At 44.2% G+C, this 21850-nt stretch overlaps 1 protein-coding gene across 3 annotated transcripts; it reads right to left on the bottom strand.

The window, feature by feature from the left end:
- Positions 1–580: 580 nt before the first annotated feature.
- On the bottom strand, positions 581–16230 carry HTATIP2 (HIV-1 Tat interactive protein 2). Of its 3 annotated transcripts, none has more exons than XM_035012446.1 (6): positions 16145–16203; positions 15414–15671; positions 12563–12670; positions 4149–4286; positions 2042–2103; positions 581–1313 (listed from the first exon to the last, which is right to left on the bottom strand). In XM_035012446.1, the coding sequence occupies exons 2-6, from the start codon at positions 15606–15608 to the stop codon at positions 1088–1090; spliced, it is 729 nt and encodes a 242-aa protein (XP_034868337.1). In that variant the 5' UTR covers positions 15609–15671; positions 16145–16203; the 3' UTR covers positions 581–1087. The 3 variants fall into 3 exon arrangements, with proteins under 3 accessions (XP_034868337.1, XP_034868338.1, XP_034868336.1); XM_035012447.1 differs by having other exon boundaries at positions 898–1313; positions 15414–15609; positions 16145–16230; XM_035012445.1 differs by lacking the exon at positions 16145–16203 and adding an exon at positions 15931–16085 and having other exon boundaries at positions 898–1313; positions 15414–15609.
- Between the last annotated feature and the right edge of the window lie 5620 nt (positions 16231–21850).

Raw genomic sequence — 21850 nt, 5'->3', positions numbered from 1 at the left:
CTCTTGACTTTGACCCTTCCTTCTGCATCTTTCCTTTTCCATAGTTTTTAAAGTGTGGCACCTTGACATACACTTCTACTGGCTATGTGAACATTTTGTGGTTAATCATTACTGGGATCCTAAACCCTATAAAAGAAAACAAATATTTCAATTTTATTCATCCATAGCACATTCACTGTTAAGTGGAACTTCCTGAAAATATACAGATACCGGAGGCTTTTGCAGAGTCGTTAAAAATAATACAAGCTATGGGTCATGCTGACTTGGGTTAGAATCCTGGCTCTGCCATAGCCTAGCTTCAGGTCTTCAGCTTTGGGCCCTCAGTTTCCCCATCCAAGATATGGGGATGATTGTAGCACCCATCAGGATTACAAGGATTGTGGAGGGCTACAGGACAGACAGCATGTGCATAGGCTGGCACTTAGCCAGCACCGGGTAAACACTAGCGCTGTTATATCATCCCACTGGCCAAAACGCTGCACGTTATCAGTGATACTTGGACATTTTCTAAGGATCACCCAGGACTTGTCCATTTATCTTTCTTCCTATGTTTAGTTCTCCCAGGAATTATACAAGCTCGGTTATATAATGACTTTTATTATACACTGTAAAGAAGTAGTAAGGCACGATGCCCACTGACACAAATACAGCAGTCGGGGCTGGGTAACTCAAAGACACAAATGACAATTTTAGAATAGAAATCATCTGCATAATAGATAAAGTTTGTGCTGCTACTCTGACTGCAGAGAAGCTTTTCAAGCAGGCCATCCCACCAGTGGCACCAGAAACACTAGGGGAAGCTTTAAAAAAACCAACAGATTCCTGCGCTCATACCCTGAAGATTCTTCTTCAGAGGTTAGAGGTAGAGCCTACAAATCTCTATTTTTGAAAAGCTCCCTGGGTGATGTATCCATACGTCCACCCAGGCTCTGAACTGCTGGTGCAGAACACAGTAATTTTTGATATGATCTGGGCAGCTGAGACTAGCGAAACCACCGTTAAAGCACACTGACTTTTTTTGTCCCTGAAAGTACCAATAAGGTGGCGGGTGTTGAGCTTTACAGTAGAAAGCGTTTCTCCAGCGTGGTCATGGCGTGAGAGAGCTATCGGCTTTCCCCAGGTCATGGATGGCCTTATTATCCAGCAGTTCCTTCTTCTTGCCGCTTGGGCTCACTGCGTTGTTCAGCATGGCCCTGACCACAGTTGTCACTGGCACAGAGTGCCCACTGGCCCAAGATTCTGGTAAGGAGCCAAAGAATTTCCTAACCAACCATTCCCCTGGGCGAGATTCTTGCCTGTCACACAGTAGAACTCTAAAGAGAAAAAGAAAAGCAGAGGAAGAGATGGTTTATTGTCTTCAGACCATAGAGGGTGCTAGGAACTGTACTGTGCCCAGCCCACCAAATTCATGTTGAAGCTCTAATCCCCAGTGTGGTTGTAGTTGATAACGGTGCATTTATGAGGGGTTATTAAGATTAAGTTAGGTCCTAACGGTGGGATCTTGATCGGACAGGACTGGTATCCTTACAGGAGAGGGAGAGAGATCAGATACTTCTCCACGTGCACCAGAGGAAAGACCATGTCAGGGCACAGAGAGAAGGCCATCTACAAACTAGGAAGAGAGGCCTTGGCAGACACTAACTCTGCTGGCACGTTGACTTTGGACTTCTAGCCTCGAGAATTGTGAGAAAATAAATTTCTGTTGCTTATGCCTCCCGGTCTGTGGTGTTATTCTGTTATGGCAGCCTGAAAAGATTAATACAATGGGTGAAATGTTTTATTTGGTGAATGAAGAGAATTTTTTTTTTTTTTTAAGGCAGCAAAAGCCACCCAGGAAATTCCAGGCTACTCTGAACCTGGCACCAACAAACGGTCTACCCTTTCCTTCAAAGCCAGAAGGTATGTTCTTCGGAGAAGCAATCCACCTCTAGTCAACTTCTTTCATAGCTTAGATATCTTAGTTGTCAACCTCTTCAAATGAAAAACTAACTTCTGGAGCATGACGAACAGTACTGTACTGTTGGGCAGTATGAACACTTACCCAGGCCTGAACACAGAGTAACGATCAAATTGTAGTTCTTCAACCCTAGCTTCCACTTCTCCCTGTTAATCAAAACCAAATTTTAGTATTTAATCAAGAAGACCAGTTTACTGTAATGCTGAAGAGGGAATAACTTGGGGTTTTGAAGATAATCTGCTTCTGCGGGTCTCAATAACTGTAAATATCCTTACCTAGAATTCTAGATTCTGGGAAGTTAAGGAAGAGATCATTTATCCTGACAGGCAGTAGAGAGTTGATGTCCTGACTGAGAGGATGGCTGCCTAGTCAGTCCGGCCTTTCATGTGACTGATTTTAAAACAGCTCCAGAGACTAAGTAATGTGTTAGGAGTTCAACCATCAATGAATAATCTCCCCTTAGTCTAGAATTAATGTTGCAGGCTGATGAACATCCACCTTTTTTGGTTTTCAGGTAGTTCCAGTGGGTCAGAAGACCCACAGATGCTCTGTATTACCATCTTCCTAACAAATCCCATCAAATTTCAAGAGACTGAGATTACATCTATATGATGGCTTTAAATTAAATTTGTTAGACCAACCATGAATTTTCATGCCAGGCATCTCCAAGAACAGAAATGCCAGACACAGGGACATCTGAAGGCCTTGTGAATTTTATGGCACGCTCTCCTCCTTCTTGGCCTGTTCATACCATTCATTTGGCACCTCACCTGATGCATCACAATCTTGGGCAGCTTTTTGAAAAACTTATTAATAATTAATGTTTTTTAGTATATTTACAGAGTCATGCCACCTTCCCCACAATCTAAGGTTAGAATTATTTCTTTGCCCCCCAAAACCCTATACCAATTAGCACTCACTCCCATCCCCTCCCCCCAAGCCCTAGCCAACCATTAACCTTTCTGTCTCTACAGATTTGCCTATTCTGGATATTTCATATAAACAGAATTCTACAAGTTGTGACCTTTTGTGACGGGCCTCTCTCTTTTAGCATAATGTTTTCAAGGTTCATCCATGTTATCGCATGTATCATGCCTTTTTACAGTTGAATAATATTCTTTTGTATGTATATACCAGATTTTATTCATCCATCAGCTGATGGATATTTGGGCTGTTTCTACTCGGGCTATTATGAATAATGCTGCCATGAACATTCACATACAAGTGTTTATGTGGACAAATCTCTTAGCTTTCACGAAGATATGTTTTGTCTCTATTAGCAGGGTGCATAGAAGAGTTAACATAGCAGGCTGAGACTCTATTTTAATCGTAGAAAGTCCTGCCTGCAAGGTTGACCTTTGGCTTGTGTCCAAGAACTTGGATTTCAGGAGTGTCCCCGTCATTACCTAACTGATAGGGTAGTTTACGTTACCTAAACTATTTGTACAAATGATGTGGCTTATGCTGAACACTTGCTTTCCTTCTGGAAGTTTATAATTATTTTCCAGGCTCAGGGTGCCAATGTGATTGACCCCATCAAAACTCTGAACTCTGGTGCTCAGGCAAATTTCTCTCATTTTCTCAACACTCGTTGCTGAAGAAATTAAGCATGTGTGCCTCTACTGAGAGAAGACTCTTGGAAGCTTGTGCCCATTTCCTCTGGACCTCACTCCATGCACTCTTCCCTTTACTGACTTTGCTTCCTAGCCTTTCATTGTAATAAATCATTGCTGTGAATATAACTATATATTGCGTCTTGTGAGACCTTCTATCAAATTACCAAACTTGGGTCTAGCCTCGGGGAATCCCCAAACAAGCATATTAGAGATACCTTGAGGACAAGAGCCATACCCAATACTAAAATATCATCTACGCTGGAAAAGTTTAAGAATCACTGCCTCCAAGTCTCTTCTAATGCTAAGATTCCATACTGATATTCAAGACCAGAGCTGTCACAACTCATTTCATGATTACTGGATAATCAACACGGGGAAAGACATTGGAAATTATCTTTCAAATCACTCCTGTTTACTAAACATATCCATGCAAAAAAACAGTCCCTGCCACTATAGAAAATGCATAATATAATGCATTTAATGCATTTCTGTATTATTTAGCATTTTACATTATTTTGTAGTGCCACTTAGCCAGGGTTCTCAAAAGTATATGCAAGATAGAAATGTGCACAAACCTTAACTTGCAGATATAAAAAATTGCTTGACTTATCAGCTCCCTTAGAGGACAGCAAGTTAAAATGTTTGCACCCTCCAGCTTTTGCCAGCTCCGCAGACTTGAGGACATAATCTCGATCGACACGAACAAATCCTTCCTGAGGGGGAAAAGGATGTGAGTTATTTCCAAAAAGCTGCGAGTTCATCTTAAGGATTACTACTCAGGTTGGGTGGCAGGCTAGGAGGCCTGCAGGGGAATGGAGATCTAAATAAAATGCATCCAAGCATAGGCCCTGGGAAAAGCTCCAAGTGTGATCCTCAGGATAGACAGACCAGCTGCGGCAGCAAGGCCAGTGAAATAATAAGGACAGTGACATTGAGACACAGACACCAAACAAATCTGCAAGGAACAAAAGGAACAATAAGACCAGGCTAAGAAACGGCTTGAAGTCACACATTTCTTTGTCTTTTAATAACTTTCCGATTCTCAATTTTCTCTGTGTCAGCTCTCATGGGCAGGGGTCTCAGGGGATAGCTGAGAACTCTATCCAGGCACTATGAGAACAACATCTATTTAATTTCCAATTTGGGGGTATGCTTTACAACATACTTCATATACAGTAAAGAGTGAATCCTCACATTTTTTTTTACTGACAGGTATACAATCAAGAATGTTTGGGGACCCACTGGTCTAGACTCAGTCCGATGAGTGTAGTGGTAGGGTCTTTCTTCTTAATTCATATCTCAGCATCAGTGTATGCCCGGCACATGATAGGTAACCTAAAAATATCTAAATGAATGAATAAAAGTCCAATAAAAGCAGAGAAAAAGCAAATCCAATTGGGGGAAAAAAAAAAGGACTAAGTGGCAATAAATAGGAGGAGTGGGGAGAACGGTGCAAACAATAGAATGTAAACTCATTGCCTGGGCCTAATGGAAGGACACATGCCTGTACCCAGGTAAGGGAATGTCATGAAGCAACAGCTTCTCAGGACTACCACAAATGTTGGCCATCCTCAAACTCCAGAGCACTGGAGAGGAGTCTAAAGTCTAGTGAGCTTTAGACCCACCACTATATCATGAGGTTTTCTATAATGACGATTCCAAATTGGAAGACGACATTACCACCCTAATGATTTTTTTTTTTAAAGATTTTATTTATTTATTTGAGAGAGAGAGAATGAGAGAGAGCACATGAGAGGGGGGAGGGTCAGAGGGAGAAGCAGACTCCCTGCTGAGCAGGGAGCCCGATGCGGGACTCGATCCAGGGACTCCAGGATCATGAACTGAGCCGAAGGCAGTCGCTTAACCAACTGAGCCACCCAGGCGCCCTCTAATGATTTTTTTTAATTAAAAATTTGCCCTAGGGTACTTAATGATCCTAAATGTTTTATTTCATAAGGAGAGGTGGGTCTTGCCCCTCAGGAAACACCACGTCCAACCCCTTCATTAGGGAGATGTGAAAACAAGGGCCAGTGACTTGGTGAACTTGTGGTAAGAAGAGAAAGCGGAGAGCGGAATGCATATTCTTGCCTCTGAGCCATGCTCTCCATTGTACCCATCTTCCTTCTTATCTCACACTGCCTCCAGCTAGTGAAAAGGACTCATTCATAACTGGGGTGGCCCCACAAAGATGTCCGTGTGCTGATCCCCATACCTGTGAATGCGTTAGGTTATACAGCAAAGGGGAATTCAGGCCGCAGGTGGAATTATGGTTGCTAATCAGCTGACCTCAAAATAAGATTATTCTGTATTCTGCAACTGGGCCCAATGTAATCACAAGAGTCCTTAAAGATGGAAAAGGGAAGCAGAAGAGGAGGGATGAGCTAGGCGGTGTGAACAGTACTCAGTCTCCTGTTCCCGCCCCGAAGTTGGAGGGAGGGCACCAAGCACCAAGGAATGCAGGTCAACCTCTAGAAGCTGGAAAACGTAACAAAGTGGATTCGCCCCCAGAGCCTCCAGAAGGGAACGTGGCCTGTCGACACCTTGATTTTATCTCAGCGAAATCCACGCTGGATTTCTTTTTTTTTTTTTTTTTAATGATTTTTTTTTTTTAAAGATTTTATTTATTTATTTATTTGAGAGAGAGAGAGAGAAACAGTATGAGAGGGGATAGGGTCAGAGGGAGAAGCAGGCTCCCTGCCAAGCCGGGAGCCCGATGTGGGACTCGATCCCAGGACTCTGGGATCATGACCTGAGCCGAAGGCAGACGCTTAACCAACTGAGCCACCCAGGCGCCCACACGCTGGATTTCTAACTTACAGAACTGTAAGATGATACATTTATGTTGTTTGAAGCCAAGAGATTTGAGGCAGGATGTTACAGTAGCAGTGGGAAACTAATACAAATTTCAATCTTAAAACAACAGGCCCACACCTTTTCAGATGGGTATGGAAGTCGATTATAAAAGCAAAGTAAACATATTGTAAGGACAGAGCTGTGACTTTTCATCACCTGAACCCCCTCTGCAACCGACGTCCGGATCAAGAACCAGAATGTCCCCCTGACCCCCAAAGCCTCTCCTGTCCTCCTCTGTCAGCAGTGATGGTACATTTTAGCCACTACCTGCAGGGCAGGTAACATAAACGTCACTCTTCACCCACACATCACCACCACCTCCTTCCGTGTTGTACACTTGCACATTCGAGCCTCGCAGCAGACTCGCCTACACACTGATTGCAGCTCCCGATGCGGCTCTTTCACACCCGTGTGAAGCGAACCGAGTTTACTGCTCTGCTCCTCCTGAGAAAGGGACATGAGCCTCCTCAGAGCCGTTCTCCGAATTGAGATTTTACGTGTGCGGGAGGAATCCCCAAACTCTGATTTCGAGCCCAGCTCTGTTATTCACAATGAAATCACAGCGCTGACTAGTGAAATAAATTCCTCTTTGTTGCTGCTACTGTTTGGCACTATTTCTTGGAAGCGTTATCATCGTTGTCTCTGTTAAAATGCTTTTTTTCTTTCATCAGCTTCTTTAAAAATAAAGGAAAGATTCAGCCAATCACAAGTCCCTGGACCGACGCTGTCTCTCTCGCTTAATCCAGGGCCAGTAGAGGGGTAATTTGATTAAACTGAGACCCTAATTTATTTGGCTTTAGTTCTGGATCAACCTCTCCTTAATAGAGTCCTGCCATCTCCAATTGTTTGATGAAAATTAAAGTGACATAAGTGCCATGGGACTTTTTCAATCTGATTAGTCAGCTAAAGCACATCAATACCACCCTAGCCATCAGACTCTGGCGTCCTTCCTTTCACGGGCCTGGCTAACAACTGACAACGGCCCCGTGAAGGACGAGCACCCACGCTGCTGCAGAGACCCCCACACTTGGCCCGTCACCCCTGTTCAATGGGCCCTGTTGACAAGGTGCCCATATCTTTCTCCACTGCTGTTCTCTGGACAAAGCTAAATATTGTTTTATTAGCAATCAATGGCTGTTAATCCAAAATGATTTCACAAATCCTCCGAGACCCCAAGCTGATTATAAATCCGCATTTTTCCAAGCCCACTTCCCCCACCCTGATGCGTGGCCTTTTAGCTGGTGAATGAAACTCAAAAGCAAAGGGGTCAACGGCTTTCAAGGACTTAGAAACCAAACTTAAACGTGGATCCTGGTGACAGACTTGGAGATACCAACACACACTAATTTTCTCTGCAGTGAGGAAGAGTCCATTTAGAGATAGAAGGAAGCTATCTTTAAAATCTTATTAACATCCTTTCTTGTTCTCTAACGGTGCAAAAAAAACCCCAAACAAACAACAACAGAAGAAACAAGATACTTCATATCCCAGAAACACAGTTTTCATGTGTTTTCCCAGAAAAACCATATTTAGTTTCCCTAACCATATGGCAGGAGAAAAGACATCTCTTCTGAGAGCATTAAGTCCATTCTGTTACAGTGTCTTTATGATTCTATAGTCAGTGTGTCTTACTTTAAGCTAGGAATCAGAGTTCCTTCTAGAAAAAGGAATTGATTAAATAAGTTCCCACTATAAATTTCCTTTCCCAACACCCACTCAAAAGAATAAGCGCAATGTAATATGACTCAGCAGAGCTACCTTCACAGGCTCCACAATCATCAAGGGAGACAAATTCTCCAATTACTCTTTAAATCTTATTAAAATCCAAAGCTACTAAGTATTTCTTCTAATCTTTACACAATCCTGAAAACTAGGAACACGTTGGCTTAGGAACAACTTCTCCTAACAAGGTATTTCAGCAGTGACGGGCATGACCAGAGAGCATGCCACAATGACTCAACATCCAGGGCATCCTTCTCCAAGGAGGGAGGATCTGTCATTCTGTAAAGGGGCACACTTAGCCATATTCCTGCTTCAGATTCTTTCTCCTTTACTTCCATTTCAAGCCAGCCCTATAAATTAGACTACAAGACAGAGATGCTGACAAACAACAAATGGTATAATCTGAGACCCCATTTGTTTGTATTTCTGGAAGGCATCTCTATATTTGATGTATGGTGGTAGAACCAAGATCTTGGTTAGAGAAAAAGCTCTGGATAGAAAAAATCAAACAGATAACTGAGATTCCTGAGTCCATCTCTACGTCCTCACAAAATGTTTCCATTTGGGGCCTTCTTTTCTCTGGGTGATGGAAGTCAAAGAATTCTGCAGGCTAACGGGATCAGTGGTCACCTCCTTCTCGGTACCGACGAGGAGGCACTGGCCCAGGGGAGCGACCCAGCACACCCAAGGCCCCATGGCCATTTGGTATCCAAACAGAGAGCCTCAAGTCACTGGGGGCCCTGTGACTTCACAAGCCCTTTCTAGACATCGAATCAAACAGTACACATTACAGCAGGAGGCGGCAAGCTTTCCCCGTAAAGGATGCGATAGCAAACACTTCCAGATTTGCAGGCTTCTGTTACAGTGACACAGCTCTGCCATCACGGAACAAGAGCAGCCACAGATAATATACAAAGTCATGACAGCAGCTGTGTTCCAATAAATGATAAATGATACTGAAATTTGAATTTCTTGTATTTTCACGTCATGACATATTATTCCCCTTTTGACATTTTTTAGCCATTTAAAAATATAAAAACATTCTTAGCTCGATGGGCTATACAAAAACAGGTAGGCTGTATGTGGCCCACAGCCTGTGGTCCGCAAGCCCCTGGATTAGAAGAATGTTTCATTCTGATTCGAATCAGAAGCCAGGAGACTCTAATGATGCCTCATAAATGTTACAACGGCGGCTTTAATCACATTACTGGCATTGTCTATTCAACAGAATCCAAGAACCTGGACCGTGAGGAAGCGCATGGAGAGGTGAAACCACATTACACCACCTCAAACTCACGAACCACATCCTTCTCTGAAGACAAATAAGGGGAAAGCACTATTCTCAGTGACATCTGTGCGTTTCTGCTCCACACCCCAGGCCAAAGTAGATCTGGTTTTCAAAGGGTATTACAACCTTCACTAGCACACAAGTTACTTCTGAAAGCCAGGTGAAGGCCATCTGGGACTCCAGTACCTAGAAAAGCAGCAGGAGAGGAAGACTAACACATCCTAATGCTTTGCGAAAGCAGGTCCAACAAGAGGAGGGTTGGCTGCGTCTGAATTTCCCAAGGAGCTTGCTAAAAATAGTTGCCAAGCTTCCAGCCTTAGAGATTCTGACCCAGTAGATCTGGACTGGGGCCAAGTAAGGAAGCCACTGCACTGTTGGGCAACTGGGGCCTGTGAGTGTGAAAAAGATCAGCATCTAACACGACTAAACAAAATGGTTTTCCAAACAGCTGAAAAAGCTAACAGACCTATCCCGACACCAGTTTCAGGGGAAATCTGAATAGCCTGAATTTTATGGGTTGTAATCGTTTCCCCAACACTCGTATGTTGAAGTCGTGACCTCCAGTACCTCAGAATGTGACCCAATTCGGAAACGGGGTCATTGCTGATGTTGTTAAGGTGAGGTCATACTGAGTGTGGTGGTTCTTAATCTACCTGGACTAGTGCTGTTGTAAAAAGGAGATATTTGGACATAGCCACACACACTCAGGAAAAATGCCGAATGAAGAGACACGGAGAGAAGGCGGTCATCTAGGAGTCAAGGAGAGAAGCCTGGAAGTTCCTTCCCTCACAGCCCTCAGGGGAACCAAACCTGCCAACACCTTGATCTCAGACTTCCATCCGCCAGAGCTGTGAGACACTAGGCTTCTGTTGTTGAAGCTACCCTGGGTATGGTGCTTTGTGTAAGAACCTCAGCAAATTCACACACTGAAGACCAAAGGGAAATAAGATGGCTACCCCGAGGGTGTCAATAATGAGACAGAAACCCTGACGTCCTTCAAGTTTTTCTACTGGAAAGTTCTACCACTAAGGAAAACTATGGGATGTTCCAGTTACAAAACAGCTACAGAATGAATGACACCAGGCTTGCATCTCAGTAACTACCTGATAAGCTCTTTGTCTACAGACAGGGCTGCTGACCCAGAATACCAGGTAGGGTGAGCTTGGAAATCCACAGTCCCCCATCAGACAACTATTATTACCTAACCACCTGTGAACCGTCACCTCTTTTAAATTGCCCAAAGGTATCCCAACCTCCAAACTTTATATTGCATCCAATAGAAATTAGTATCAAATTTTTAAAAAAAAATTTTTTTAAAAAGACATTCTGGAGGAAATGTCAGCTTACTTTCTGTCACATTTAACCCCCAACTCATTTCTGAGGTTATATTTGGCTTACTAGTTTTTTTTCTCTTGCTTACCCATGAATACTTTTATCTTTTCAAACTGACTTTGGAGAACAAAAGGTATTGCGTAGCCTAACAGGTGGGGAACCAACTCCACCTAAAAAAAATATTCCGGAGAGGGAAGACATCCAATTCCTCTGATTAAAATTGCTTTACAAAATTTGAATGCAACAAAGCAATTTCAACTTTTTCTTAGAGCACCCTATAATGAGATTTGCCTTATGTGATGAAAATCAACTGCTCTATGCCTAATGCAGTCGTTTTTATTTTGCTGAGTCACCACCAAAATCAGCCTGGCACCTGAGACAGTTCAACCTGCAGTGTACTAGAACAAAAGTTTTTCAATGCTTTTTAGAGGGCACGTTGCTTGTGACTGTCGCTGGGACAGAAATGACTGTACTTGCTGCTGAGCAGGATAATGACCCTTTCTAGGAGACACAATGTGCCAATTCCTGGGAGAGTCAAACTTCTCTATAATCCATACGTCCCAGCACAGAGCTCAAAACCCAGCTGGGTTCCAAAGTGGACATGAGAGAACTGCAAAAGATTGGGAAATACATCCCTACCAAAAGCATAAATAGAATTATTCTTTGGATCACCAACAGGGCCAGAGAAATACATTTGAGCTGAACTCCTTAGTTGGTATAAACCAATAGTTCTTAACCACGTGCCTTCCTAATGATTCTGATACATGGGCCTGTTTATAAATCTATGATAAGGCCCCATGGTAGCATCCTGATCCTGCTACCATAATAGCATAATACCTTAATAGACACATTTAGGGGCATCTGGGTGGCTCAGCTGGTTAAGCGTCCAACTCTTGATTTTGGCTCAGGTCATGATCTCAGGGTTGTGAGATCGAGCCCCACTTCGGGCTCCACACTAGTCGTGGAGCCTGCTTGGGATTCTATCCCTCTGCCCCTCCCATCTCCCTCCCCCCAACTTTCACTCTTGCACACTCTCTCTAAAAATAATAATAAATAAATAAACACATTTAGCTCCAACAATCCTCTGAGAGAGGAATAAACTATAGTCAAGGTATAAATTAAGAGGTATTAACACTTGCTGAGGGTCTATGTAGTAAGCAATGACTTTTAACTAGATAGTAACCTAGGACTTCTGGACAGAGGCTGATGTGATTTAGAATACCATTAAAAAGAAGATAAAATGTGGATTAGAACAGTCTGCGTCAGTTAGGGCTGAATCACCACTGGGGCTGAATCACCACTGAAAGCTGAGTCATCACTAAAGGCAGCTGAATCGTGCCTCTGTTCTGATGTTCTATATCATAAATTTAAAACTTGGCATGAAAACAGGTTGAAGCAAATCATTTATGTGAGAGAGAATGCTTTAAGTTTAAAACATTTATAAGGAAAAAAAAAGCTTATTGCTAACAGCATGAGCCAGTTACTTTTACTCAGACGTAATGGTCTGCCTTAGTCAGGGGATGTAGTGACAGCAATTATTTGCAAGAGGCAAGACCTTGTAAATATTTATGATGTCTCCAGCACGAAGGCCTGAACTCAAGGATTACTTTGAAGGAAAGATAAATTTATCCGTACTATTCAAAGTATAGCAAAGGTTACAGCAGCATATGAAATCACAAATGATAAGAGCTTATTACATGTAAGCACTACGGATATAAAGAAAAAGAGTAAGCAAGAAAGGAATAGTTGACATTACCAGACAGCAAAAGGGAAAGGGGTCTATGTCTTCCTTACCGCTCCAGCTTTTCTTCTGGTGGTACCCAGGCAACAAAATCCAACATCATGACCTTGAAAGGCAGAAGCGTAGTCATCCAACTTTTCAAAGTCCACCACTTCTTGGTTCTAGACAACAAGGACACAGCTGTATATAACTTGATGTTATTAAAAGAGAGAGAGAGAAAGAAAAATACCCCTCTAGATTTAAAGAATAAATTAGAGAACATTACTGAAGAGGCTGCCCACTTGTCATCAAATTTTGCAAGCTCTTTGCTCTGGAATCTCTTCTGCCATTCTCCCATCTTTTCCATGTTAGTCTATTTAGTAGGGCAGATTCCTAGGGCATGGGAATCGCGATTCCACATAGTGTGCTTATTTTACTTAGTAAGAAACTTCTGATAGAGCTAGAGTGGCACTGTGCAGAGTGGCAGAAAGTTGGGGCATTGGATATGAAGCATGGATACACTTAATAACTTACACAATATAAATAAGGTACTGGGTAGCTTTTAAGACCTATGATCAAGTGACTGTTACAGATGCTATTTACCAAATTGATACTTTGCTGGGAGACAAACCAAGTTTAATAAGATAAATAGAAATTAAATTAAGGAAAATGCATAATCATATTATAAAAATTTTTTGCAAGCTCATTTTTTTCCCCACTAAAAAGCAATTAATCTGAATTCAAAATCAACAATGCACTTATATGTCCACGGTACACATAACTGGACTGTAAGTGATTCAGATCTCTAAAGTCAGGTTCAATTATAATTTTCTCTCTGGAAAAATAAAAGACCTGTCTGTACTACCAGGAGGGATACTAATGAAGTACAATGTCAGGGCAAGGAATGGTGTTTGGAATCTCAAAGACCTCGGTTTAACTCTTGAGCCTGCTACTTACTAAGCATGTAATTTTGGCCAAGTTATTTAGCCAAGTCATATGCCTCAGTTTTTCCAGCAATAAAATGGGAATGATAATCTTTCCTTCAGTCCAATTCATGAACCACCTGTGTTAGAATCAGCCAGTGAGTGCTTGATAAAAAAGGCATATTCCTAGGTGTTGCACCAATACTTCTGAAGCAGAAAATGCACTTTTAATAAGCACCCTCTGTAATTCTCGTGCTCACTCAGATTTAAGAACCTCCACGTAAGAGCACCTGGGTGGCTCATTCGTTAAGCATCTGCCTTTGGCTCGGGTCATGATCCCGGGGTCCTGGGATCGGGCCCCCCATTGGGCTCCCTGCTCCGCGGGAAGCCCGCTTCTCCCTCTCCCACTCCCCCTGCTTGTGTTCCCTCTCTCGCTGTCTCTGTCAAAAAATAAATAAAATCTTAAAAAAAAAAAAAAGAAAAGAAAAGAACCTCCATGTAGGGATGCCTGGGTGGCTCAGTCAGTTAAGGGTCTGTCTCTTGGTTATGGCTGAGGTCATGATCTTAGGATTGTGAGATCAAGCTCAGTCCAGTAGGGAGTCTGCTTCTCCCTCTCTTTCTGTCCCTCCTCCTGCTCATGCACTCTCTCTCTCTAAAATAAATAAATCTTAAAAAAAAAAGAACCTCCACATAACATCGTAAGTTTGTTGTGAAACTTAAAAAAGATAGATTGAGAAGTTCCCATGATCCAGGAGTTCAAATAAAATGTAGTTTTCCTTCCTTACCTCTTTCTAAAGGATTTTTCTGGCACTGTGAGTATGCTAAAGAAAAATATGTTCCCATTAAGTGCATAACCAAAAGACGTGCCACCAAAACTTGATTATCAAAGCACAGAACTCAATTTCAATATCTAATTACTGGAGGTATTTGACACACTCCATGAAGTCAGACTGTGAAGACCACATATTAACTAAGTCTGAGCAAAGACGTCCATTTTATTTATTTATTTTTAAAGATTTTATTTATTTATTTGAGAGAGAGAGAATGAGAGAGAGCACATGAGAGGGGGGAGGGTCAGAGGGAGAAGCAGGCTCCCTGCCGAGCAGGGAGCCCGATGCACGACTCGATCCAGGGACTCCAGGATCATGACCTGAGCCAAAGGCAGTCGCTTAACCAACTGAGCCACCCAGGCGCCCAAAGATGTCCATTTTAAACAGTAAAGTCCTGATGGACATAAGATAGACGTAAAATGACCTGACCATGGACCTACAGGGATTAAGAACATTTATTTGTGAGACCACTTGGTATTTGGAATGGTCCACCTGTGAAGCCTGTGGGACCAATGTCTATAGCTGTGGGGTCTCAGGATTACATTATAGTTTAATTTACTGCATTTCACAACTCCCTTTACATGGGGAAAGGAATCTCCACAAAGCTCAGACTTCAAATATTTAGGGGAAGTCTGGCATGTCATTTGGTTAATGATGAAAGTGTGACAATGAAGAGAATATTCCACTTACAAGGCTGCAGCCCTGGGAAGTTAGGCAGGGAAATTCTTGTAGGTGAATAATCTCACCTTTATTGCCATAGACCTTGCCTGCAATTCACTGACATTAATATTGGGTGGACAGGTAAATAAAACAAGCAAAGTGGTTGAGAAAATGGCCCCAGGTTACCGGACTATCTGTAGAACCCAGCTTGAATGGCCCTGAAAACTTGCTCTTCTCTGTCTTCAAAGCCCTCATTACAAGCCAGGCCGGCCTTATAGGGGTCTAGATTGTGAGAAGGGCTTTGCCCAAGGTCATACAGTGAGTGGGGAGGCCAACCTGGGCCTATAACCAAGACTCCAGCTTCCAGGAGGGCCTCTCACAGACCATTCTCCGCCACATTGTGATCACCTCTCCTCCACCACCGGCCGGGCAATGTTCAGCCTTTAGGCATGAATATATGTTCACCCCGAAGAATCACTGCAATTACATTTTTGAGTCCCAGCTCAAATACCCACATTTTTATAAGCATCCTCATCGAAAGTGAGCTTTCTCCGGCCAATGAGCGTGACTTTGGAAAACAGGCTCTGTTCCAAGATTTCTTTTAAGAGCACTCTGCCGGTTTCCCCGCTGGCGCCCAGAATAAAGACAGATTTATTCTGCATCCTGAAGTCTTCCCGAAGCTTCGGCAGCGCCTCAGTCTTGGCCATGCTGCAGAAATAACATCGATAGCGGCTGGTCTTGGGATGTTTAAGGGATGACCCTTGCTTATCCTGGGGAACGATGGTGGTTTACTTGCTTGGAAAAAGGTATTGTTATTCTCCGCAGTCTGGGCCCAGGGGAAAGTGCTGAATCACCTGCAGGGCGTGACACCCTGGCCATCCCCCGCACCTGAGCCCTAACAGGAGATGCGCCCAGGTGCCATGGCACCCAGAGGCCTCGTTCCCCGACGGTACTCTGGGTTTCAACCCCTCCTTCCCCCGCCCACTGGGGTGCGAGAGCCCAACTCGGTCCCCTGCGCGGAGGGGTTACCTGGAGCCAGCCCCCGACCCCGCGTCCTCACAGCGCAGCAGGAGCAGGGCGGCGACCAGTGCCACCGCCGCAGCCGCCACGGCCGCGCTCAGCGCCGCGGGCCCGGCTGTCCCGGCATCACCCCTTCCCGGCGGGTCCCCGTACCCTCGCCCCATTTGGGTGGTGCCCCTCCCAAGTGCGCCCGGGGGTCGCAGGCGGCTGAGCCCGCGCCTACCCGATTACTTCTTCCGGTGACTTCGCGGCGCTGCTGCCTCGCCCCGCCCAGCGGGGCGGGGCCTGGGGGAGGGCGGGGGCGGGGCGCGGACTGGCGTCTGCGCGCTGGGCTTGGCCGGCCGCGAACACGTGCGCAGCGCCAGGCGGTGTCGCAAGCTTGGAGACGGCTCCCTAAACGTCAGCAATCGCGAGCGCCCTCTTTGCGCTCTTCCTGTCACCACCCAGGCTAAGCTCGCCCTTATCCATGGCTTCAGCCAATAGACTGGACCTTCGCTGGTCTCTAAAACGTGTCATTTCAGTTGTGCATTGGACGGCTGTCTCAAGTTCACTGCGTCAAAACCTTAACCTTTCCCACCCAGCCACCCCAAACAGAAAGGAAACAAGCCTGCTCCTTGCCTCTCTTGGGTCTCACTGTGCCTATGCGTTCTCAAACTCCTCACCCCTCCCTCCTGTCTCAAGTCAGAAACTTGGGCTGCCCCCTTTGACTCCTTTTTCCTGGTTTTTCCATAGCCCATTTTCTTTTCTTTTCTTTTCTTTTTTTTAAGATTTTATTTATTTGACAGAGAGAGACACAGCGAGAGAGGGAACACAAGCAGGGGGAGCGGGAGAGGGAGAAGGAGGCTTCCCGCCGAGCAGGGAGCCCGATGCGGGGCTCGATCCCAGGACCCTGGGACCATGACCCAACCCGAAGGCAGACTCTTAAGGACTGAGCCACCCAGGCGCCCTTCCATAGCCCATTTTAATCACCAAGTCCTATCCTATCTGCCTTTCAGATATTTCTCTTGTATAAGTCTCGCTCTCACCATAGCTCACCAGCATAACTGGTTTCCCTGCCCAGGTCCCAGATGGTGAGCCAGGGTGATCTTCCACACCTGATCCTGTGGTTCCCTCTCCCAAGCCAGGTCAGTGGTGTTTAGAACATAACAATCTATACTGGACACGCCCTGGATCTTGGAAGTCCTGGACAGGGAGTTAGAATCACAAGTAGGAATCTAAACTACAGAGATAGATTGTGTTGTAAACATTGGTTATTTGGGGCTGCCCAGCATTCAAACTCTATCCCTATTTTTGGGAATTCCAAAGTAAGTGGGAGGCAGGACACTGCCATACAGGTTTTTCGCTTTGGGGGGAGCAATAAATAGATGCAGTGGAAGCCTGAGATAGGGTTTGGTTGGGTGGGGCAAAGGCATAGTGTAAGGGCATCCTCTGATCTGTCAGCCAACTAATGGTGTGATCATTTCTGTGTTTTGCCTCCGCAATTCCTGCCTGTTTTCAGAGCCTGTTCTTTATAGTTTCTATTATTCTTCCCAAAATTTTGTTTCCTGCTTAAATTACCCAGAGCTACTTTCTCTTGCTTGCAGTTAAAAACCTTGAATGATACAGAGCAGAGTGATTCGTTCCCCAGTGGCCCGTCACGGTGCTTAGACCCTTCCCTTTGAGTCCCTACAGCTTTTCTACTAAAATGCAACTTAAAATCTTGTCAGCTAGCGCTGTCTCAAGAATTCACTCATCAAATCTGTTGCAGAGATTATTAACTTCCCTCTAGTGTCCATTCTTCCCTTCTTCCTTTTTTTTAGTTGTGGCATAATTGCTATACAATAAAATGCACCAGTCCTAACAGTTCAGTTCCACGATTTTAGACAATTGTGTATACACCTAGGTAACCCACCAAAAGAAGATATAGAACATTTCTGTCATCCTGGAATCATACCTTCATTCCTCTTTCTAGGCAATCCCTCCCCATCCCAGAAGCAACCGTTTTCTGATCTCTATTAATACAGATTAGTTTTGTCTGTTACAGAATTTCATTACATAAAATCACACAGCATATACTCTTTGGTACCTCAAGTTTTTCTGCTCAACAGAATGCTTTTAAGACTCATCCTTATTGGGCGCCTGGGTGGCTCAGTTGGTTAAGCGACTGCCTTCAGCTCAGGTCATGATCCTGGAGTCCCTGGATCGAGTCCCTGGATCGAGTCCCGCATCGAGTCCCGCATCGAGTCCCGCATCGGGCTCCCTGCTCGGCGGGGAGTCTGCTTCTCCCTCTCCCACTCCCCATTTGTGTTCCCTCTCTCGCTGTGTCTTTCTCTGTCAAATAAATAAGTAAAATCTTTAAAAAAAAAAAAAAGACTCATTCTTATTGTTTGTAGGGCTGCATTATGACCTTCACAGGCCCTAATGACCTCATAGGCCCTTTCTTAATAAAACAAAGTTAAAAATTTATATCTTATAACTGTGTTGCTATAAAAACAAATATGTCCATATTAATTAACATTAATAAAATGTTTTCTTCAGCCTAAAAGTTCATTTTTCCTCCTGATTTTAAAGAAACTAGAACATTCTCATGGGCCTGGGCACTCTGCCTGCTGTGCCAAATGGTAAGCCAGCCCCGGATGTTCCATGTATCAGTACTTTGTTTCTCTGTATTGCTGAGCGGCATTCCATTGTACGAATATCCCACAACATGTTGCATCATTTTCCTGTTGATGGACACTTGGTTTCTTCCCTGGTTTTGGCTATTATGAATAAGGCTCCTATGAACATTCTTGTACCAGTATTTCTGTGGACATACGTTTTCATTATTCTTAGGTAAATACCTAGGAGAGGAATGACCAAAGAGTTCGCTCAGGTGAACATACCATTTTATTCTCCTACCCACTTGGTATCATCAATCTTTTTAATTTTAGTCATTTAGTGAATGTTATTAAATGGTTCCTCGTCTTCCTTTTAGCAAGAGAGTCCCAAGTTATATCTGACCACATGACTGTCCATTTAGAGTCTATATTTCCCAGTATCACCTGCAAGTCAATGTGACTATGTGACAATGTTTTAGGCAATGAGCTACAAGCAGAGATAATATGTACCTGTTTGAATCACATTTCATTTATTTTTGCATTTTTTAAAAGATTTATTTATATATTTGAGAGAGAGAGAGGGCATGAGTGGGGGGGGGCGGTAGGCCAGGAGAGGGAGAGAAAGAATCTTCAAGCAGACTCCCCACTGAACATGGAGCCAGTTCCAGGGCTCGAGCCCATGACCCTAAGATCATGACCTGAGCAATCAAGAGTCGGAGGCCTAACTGATTGAGCCACCCAGGTGCCCCCTGAATCACATTTTAATAAGAAAGTTACCTGCTTTCCCTTCACTTTCCCTTTCTTCCTATCATTAGGCCAGAACGTGAATGTGGTACATTCTGAGCCAGTGAGCCAGCTAGTGAGCCAGCTCTGACTATGGGAAGAAAAATACCCTAGAAGATAGCAGAGCAAGAAGTTAGAACCTGAGTCCCTGGATGCCTTTCTAAAACAGAGACACTCACCCACCCTGGACTGCCTGCCCTCCTGTGGGCAGTGAGAGAGAAGTAAACTTCTATCACGTTGGGGCCACCTTAATTTTATTTCCGCAGCTTAGCCAGCAGTTGCCTAAAATCCTTTTAGTCAATCTTGCCAATGGGTACTTACTGATTTTTTTAATGTGAGCTAAATGCTGTACCAGGCACTATAGATCTTTCCAAGATGAATCAGCTACCAGACACATTTACTCTCACCTGAAAAGGCAAGTTATGAATAGTTGAAGAGCTAAATAAAAGTATATGTTAACATTATCAAGCATCCCCAAAACCTTCATAGGGTTTTGCACATGTTAAATGCCAAGTGAGTATAGAGACAAGAGATGGAAACTCAGAGAAAGACAAGCCCATGACTTTTCTTCTTTGACAGTTGGCAAGCTTCAAGTCCCTGAGATGATGTGGCATGTCCTAGGCCACAAAAGCCCATGGCAAATGGGAAGAGAAAAGCATAAGGGAAGGAGGGAAAAGGAACACAGAAAGATCCTGGGCGAGAAGACCTACGTGCCAAGTTCAGGTTTGACATCACCTTTACTTAAATGAAGTTTGTTCATTTATCTTGGCCTCCATTTTGTTACCTGTAAAAAGAGAACTGTTTTATTATGTTCATTTTGCTCGAAGGGGCAGAGACTCACCCATGCTAACTTGAGTAAAGATGGTGAATATTGTAAGAATACACATATTGTGTAAGGGAGACAGAATCTCAGAGAAACCTGAAAATATTATCTGCTGTAGGATTGGGCCTCATGGAAACAGAACTGGAAGGTGATTCTGTGTTAAGGTCAAATGGAGATTCTTTAGGATGGGGGATCCGTGCATCTTCACTTTTCAGCTATATTTTTAGTTATACCTAATTAAGACCCTTCCTGTTTGAAGCAACTGAAATATCAACTCAAAATGCTTGGAGCAAAAAAGAAAATATGCTGGTTCATGCAAATGAGAAATTAGTGTGTGTGACAGCCTTGGGCATAACCTAGAGTCAGGTCTCAGCCAATGGGGCCAGGACTCAGTCCCTTTGGCTCCCTTAACTCTAGTCTCCTTCATATGATCTTCTCTCAGACCCCACAAGATAACCTGAAGGCTGTGAGCAGCTCCAGCCCTTCACCCTCTGTTTTAGCCAGGGTCAAAGATAGGAAAGATAATGGCACTCCAAGTGGGTAATCTAGGCTAAGTGTACTAAATGGATGGCATTTAAAAGATCAAAGGTGGGAGGGCGCCTGGGTGGCTCAGTCGGTTAAGCGGCTGCCTTCAGCTCAGGTCATGATCCCAGGGTCCTGGGATCGAGCCCCACATCAGGCTTCCTGCTCTGCGGGGAGCCTGCTTCTCCCTCTCCCACTCCCCCTGCTTGTGTTCCCTCTCTCGCTGTCTCTCTCTCTCTGTCAAATAAATAAATAAAATCTTAAAAAAAAAAAAAGATCAAAGGTGGGAGAGTTGATGAATTACCAAAACTTCCATTGGAATAGCATGTCTGCTTTCCAGTAAAGAGAAAGCAACACGAGGGAAAGCACATTAAGGATCTGAGGGTCCCATACAGAAGACCATGAAGGGGCACCAGCCTAGAGCAGAGGGTTTATTTGAGACATCGGGTTGGACGAGTGGGGAAGCCACAGATGTCTCGAGCCCTAAATGTCAAGAAGTGAAGAGACAGTACACTAGTGTTTTAGGGCCTCCTTGACAAATGACCACAAAATGGGCAGCTTCGACAGAAATTTATTCTCCCTCAAATCTGCAGGCCAGAAGTCTGCAGTCGAGGTGGCGGCAGGGCCACGTTCCCACCGGAAGATGTAGGGGAGAACGGTTCCTTGCTTCCTCCAGTTGCTGGTGGCTCCAGGCATTCCGTGGCCGTGGCTACAGTATTCTCACTCTGCCTCTGTCTGTACGGGGCCTTCTCCTCTGTGTGTCTGTGTCTTCTCTGTCTTATAAGGACGGTCATTGGATTGCCCAGGTAACCCAAGATGATCCCATTTGGAGATCTTTAACTTAATTACATCTGTCAAGATCCTTTTTCCAAACAAGGCGACATTCACAAAGGTCAGGCTGTGGACATATCTTTTGGTGGGGGGCATCATTCAACCCACTACAGATGGCAAATGGGACAAATGTTAGTCAAATTTAAGCAAAAGTGTTGCTCGATGAGCTCTACATTTAGTGGATGAAGACGAAGCTAGCAGGGGTGTGCAGAGAAGGGATAAAGACAGAAGAAGGTTTGTGGTTGAAGCCCTCGCCAGAGTAACCGATGGGATGAAGGTGTGGACCAGAGAATCACTTCAGGAAAGAGGAGGAAGTAATGCATACGAGAGACTTTCTAAAATAACTATCATCCTTGGTTATTTAAAGTTCTGTGCAGGGGCGCCTGGGTGGCTC

This window comes from Mirounga leonina, unplaced genomic scaffold, assembly GCF_011800145.1.
Source record: "Mirounga leonina isolate KUSES-001 unplaced genomic scaffold, KU_Mleo_1.0 Mir_166, whole genome shotgun sequence".
Lineage (NCBI taxonomy): Eukaryota > Metazoa > Chordata > Mammalia > Carnivora > Phocidae > Mirounga > Mirounga leonina.
This window is presented reverse-complemented; position numbering and strand designations above follow the sequence as displayed.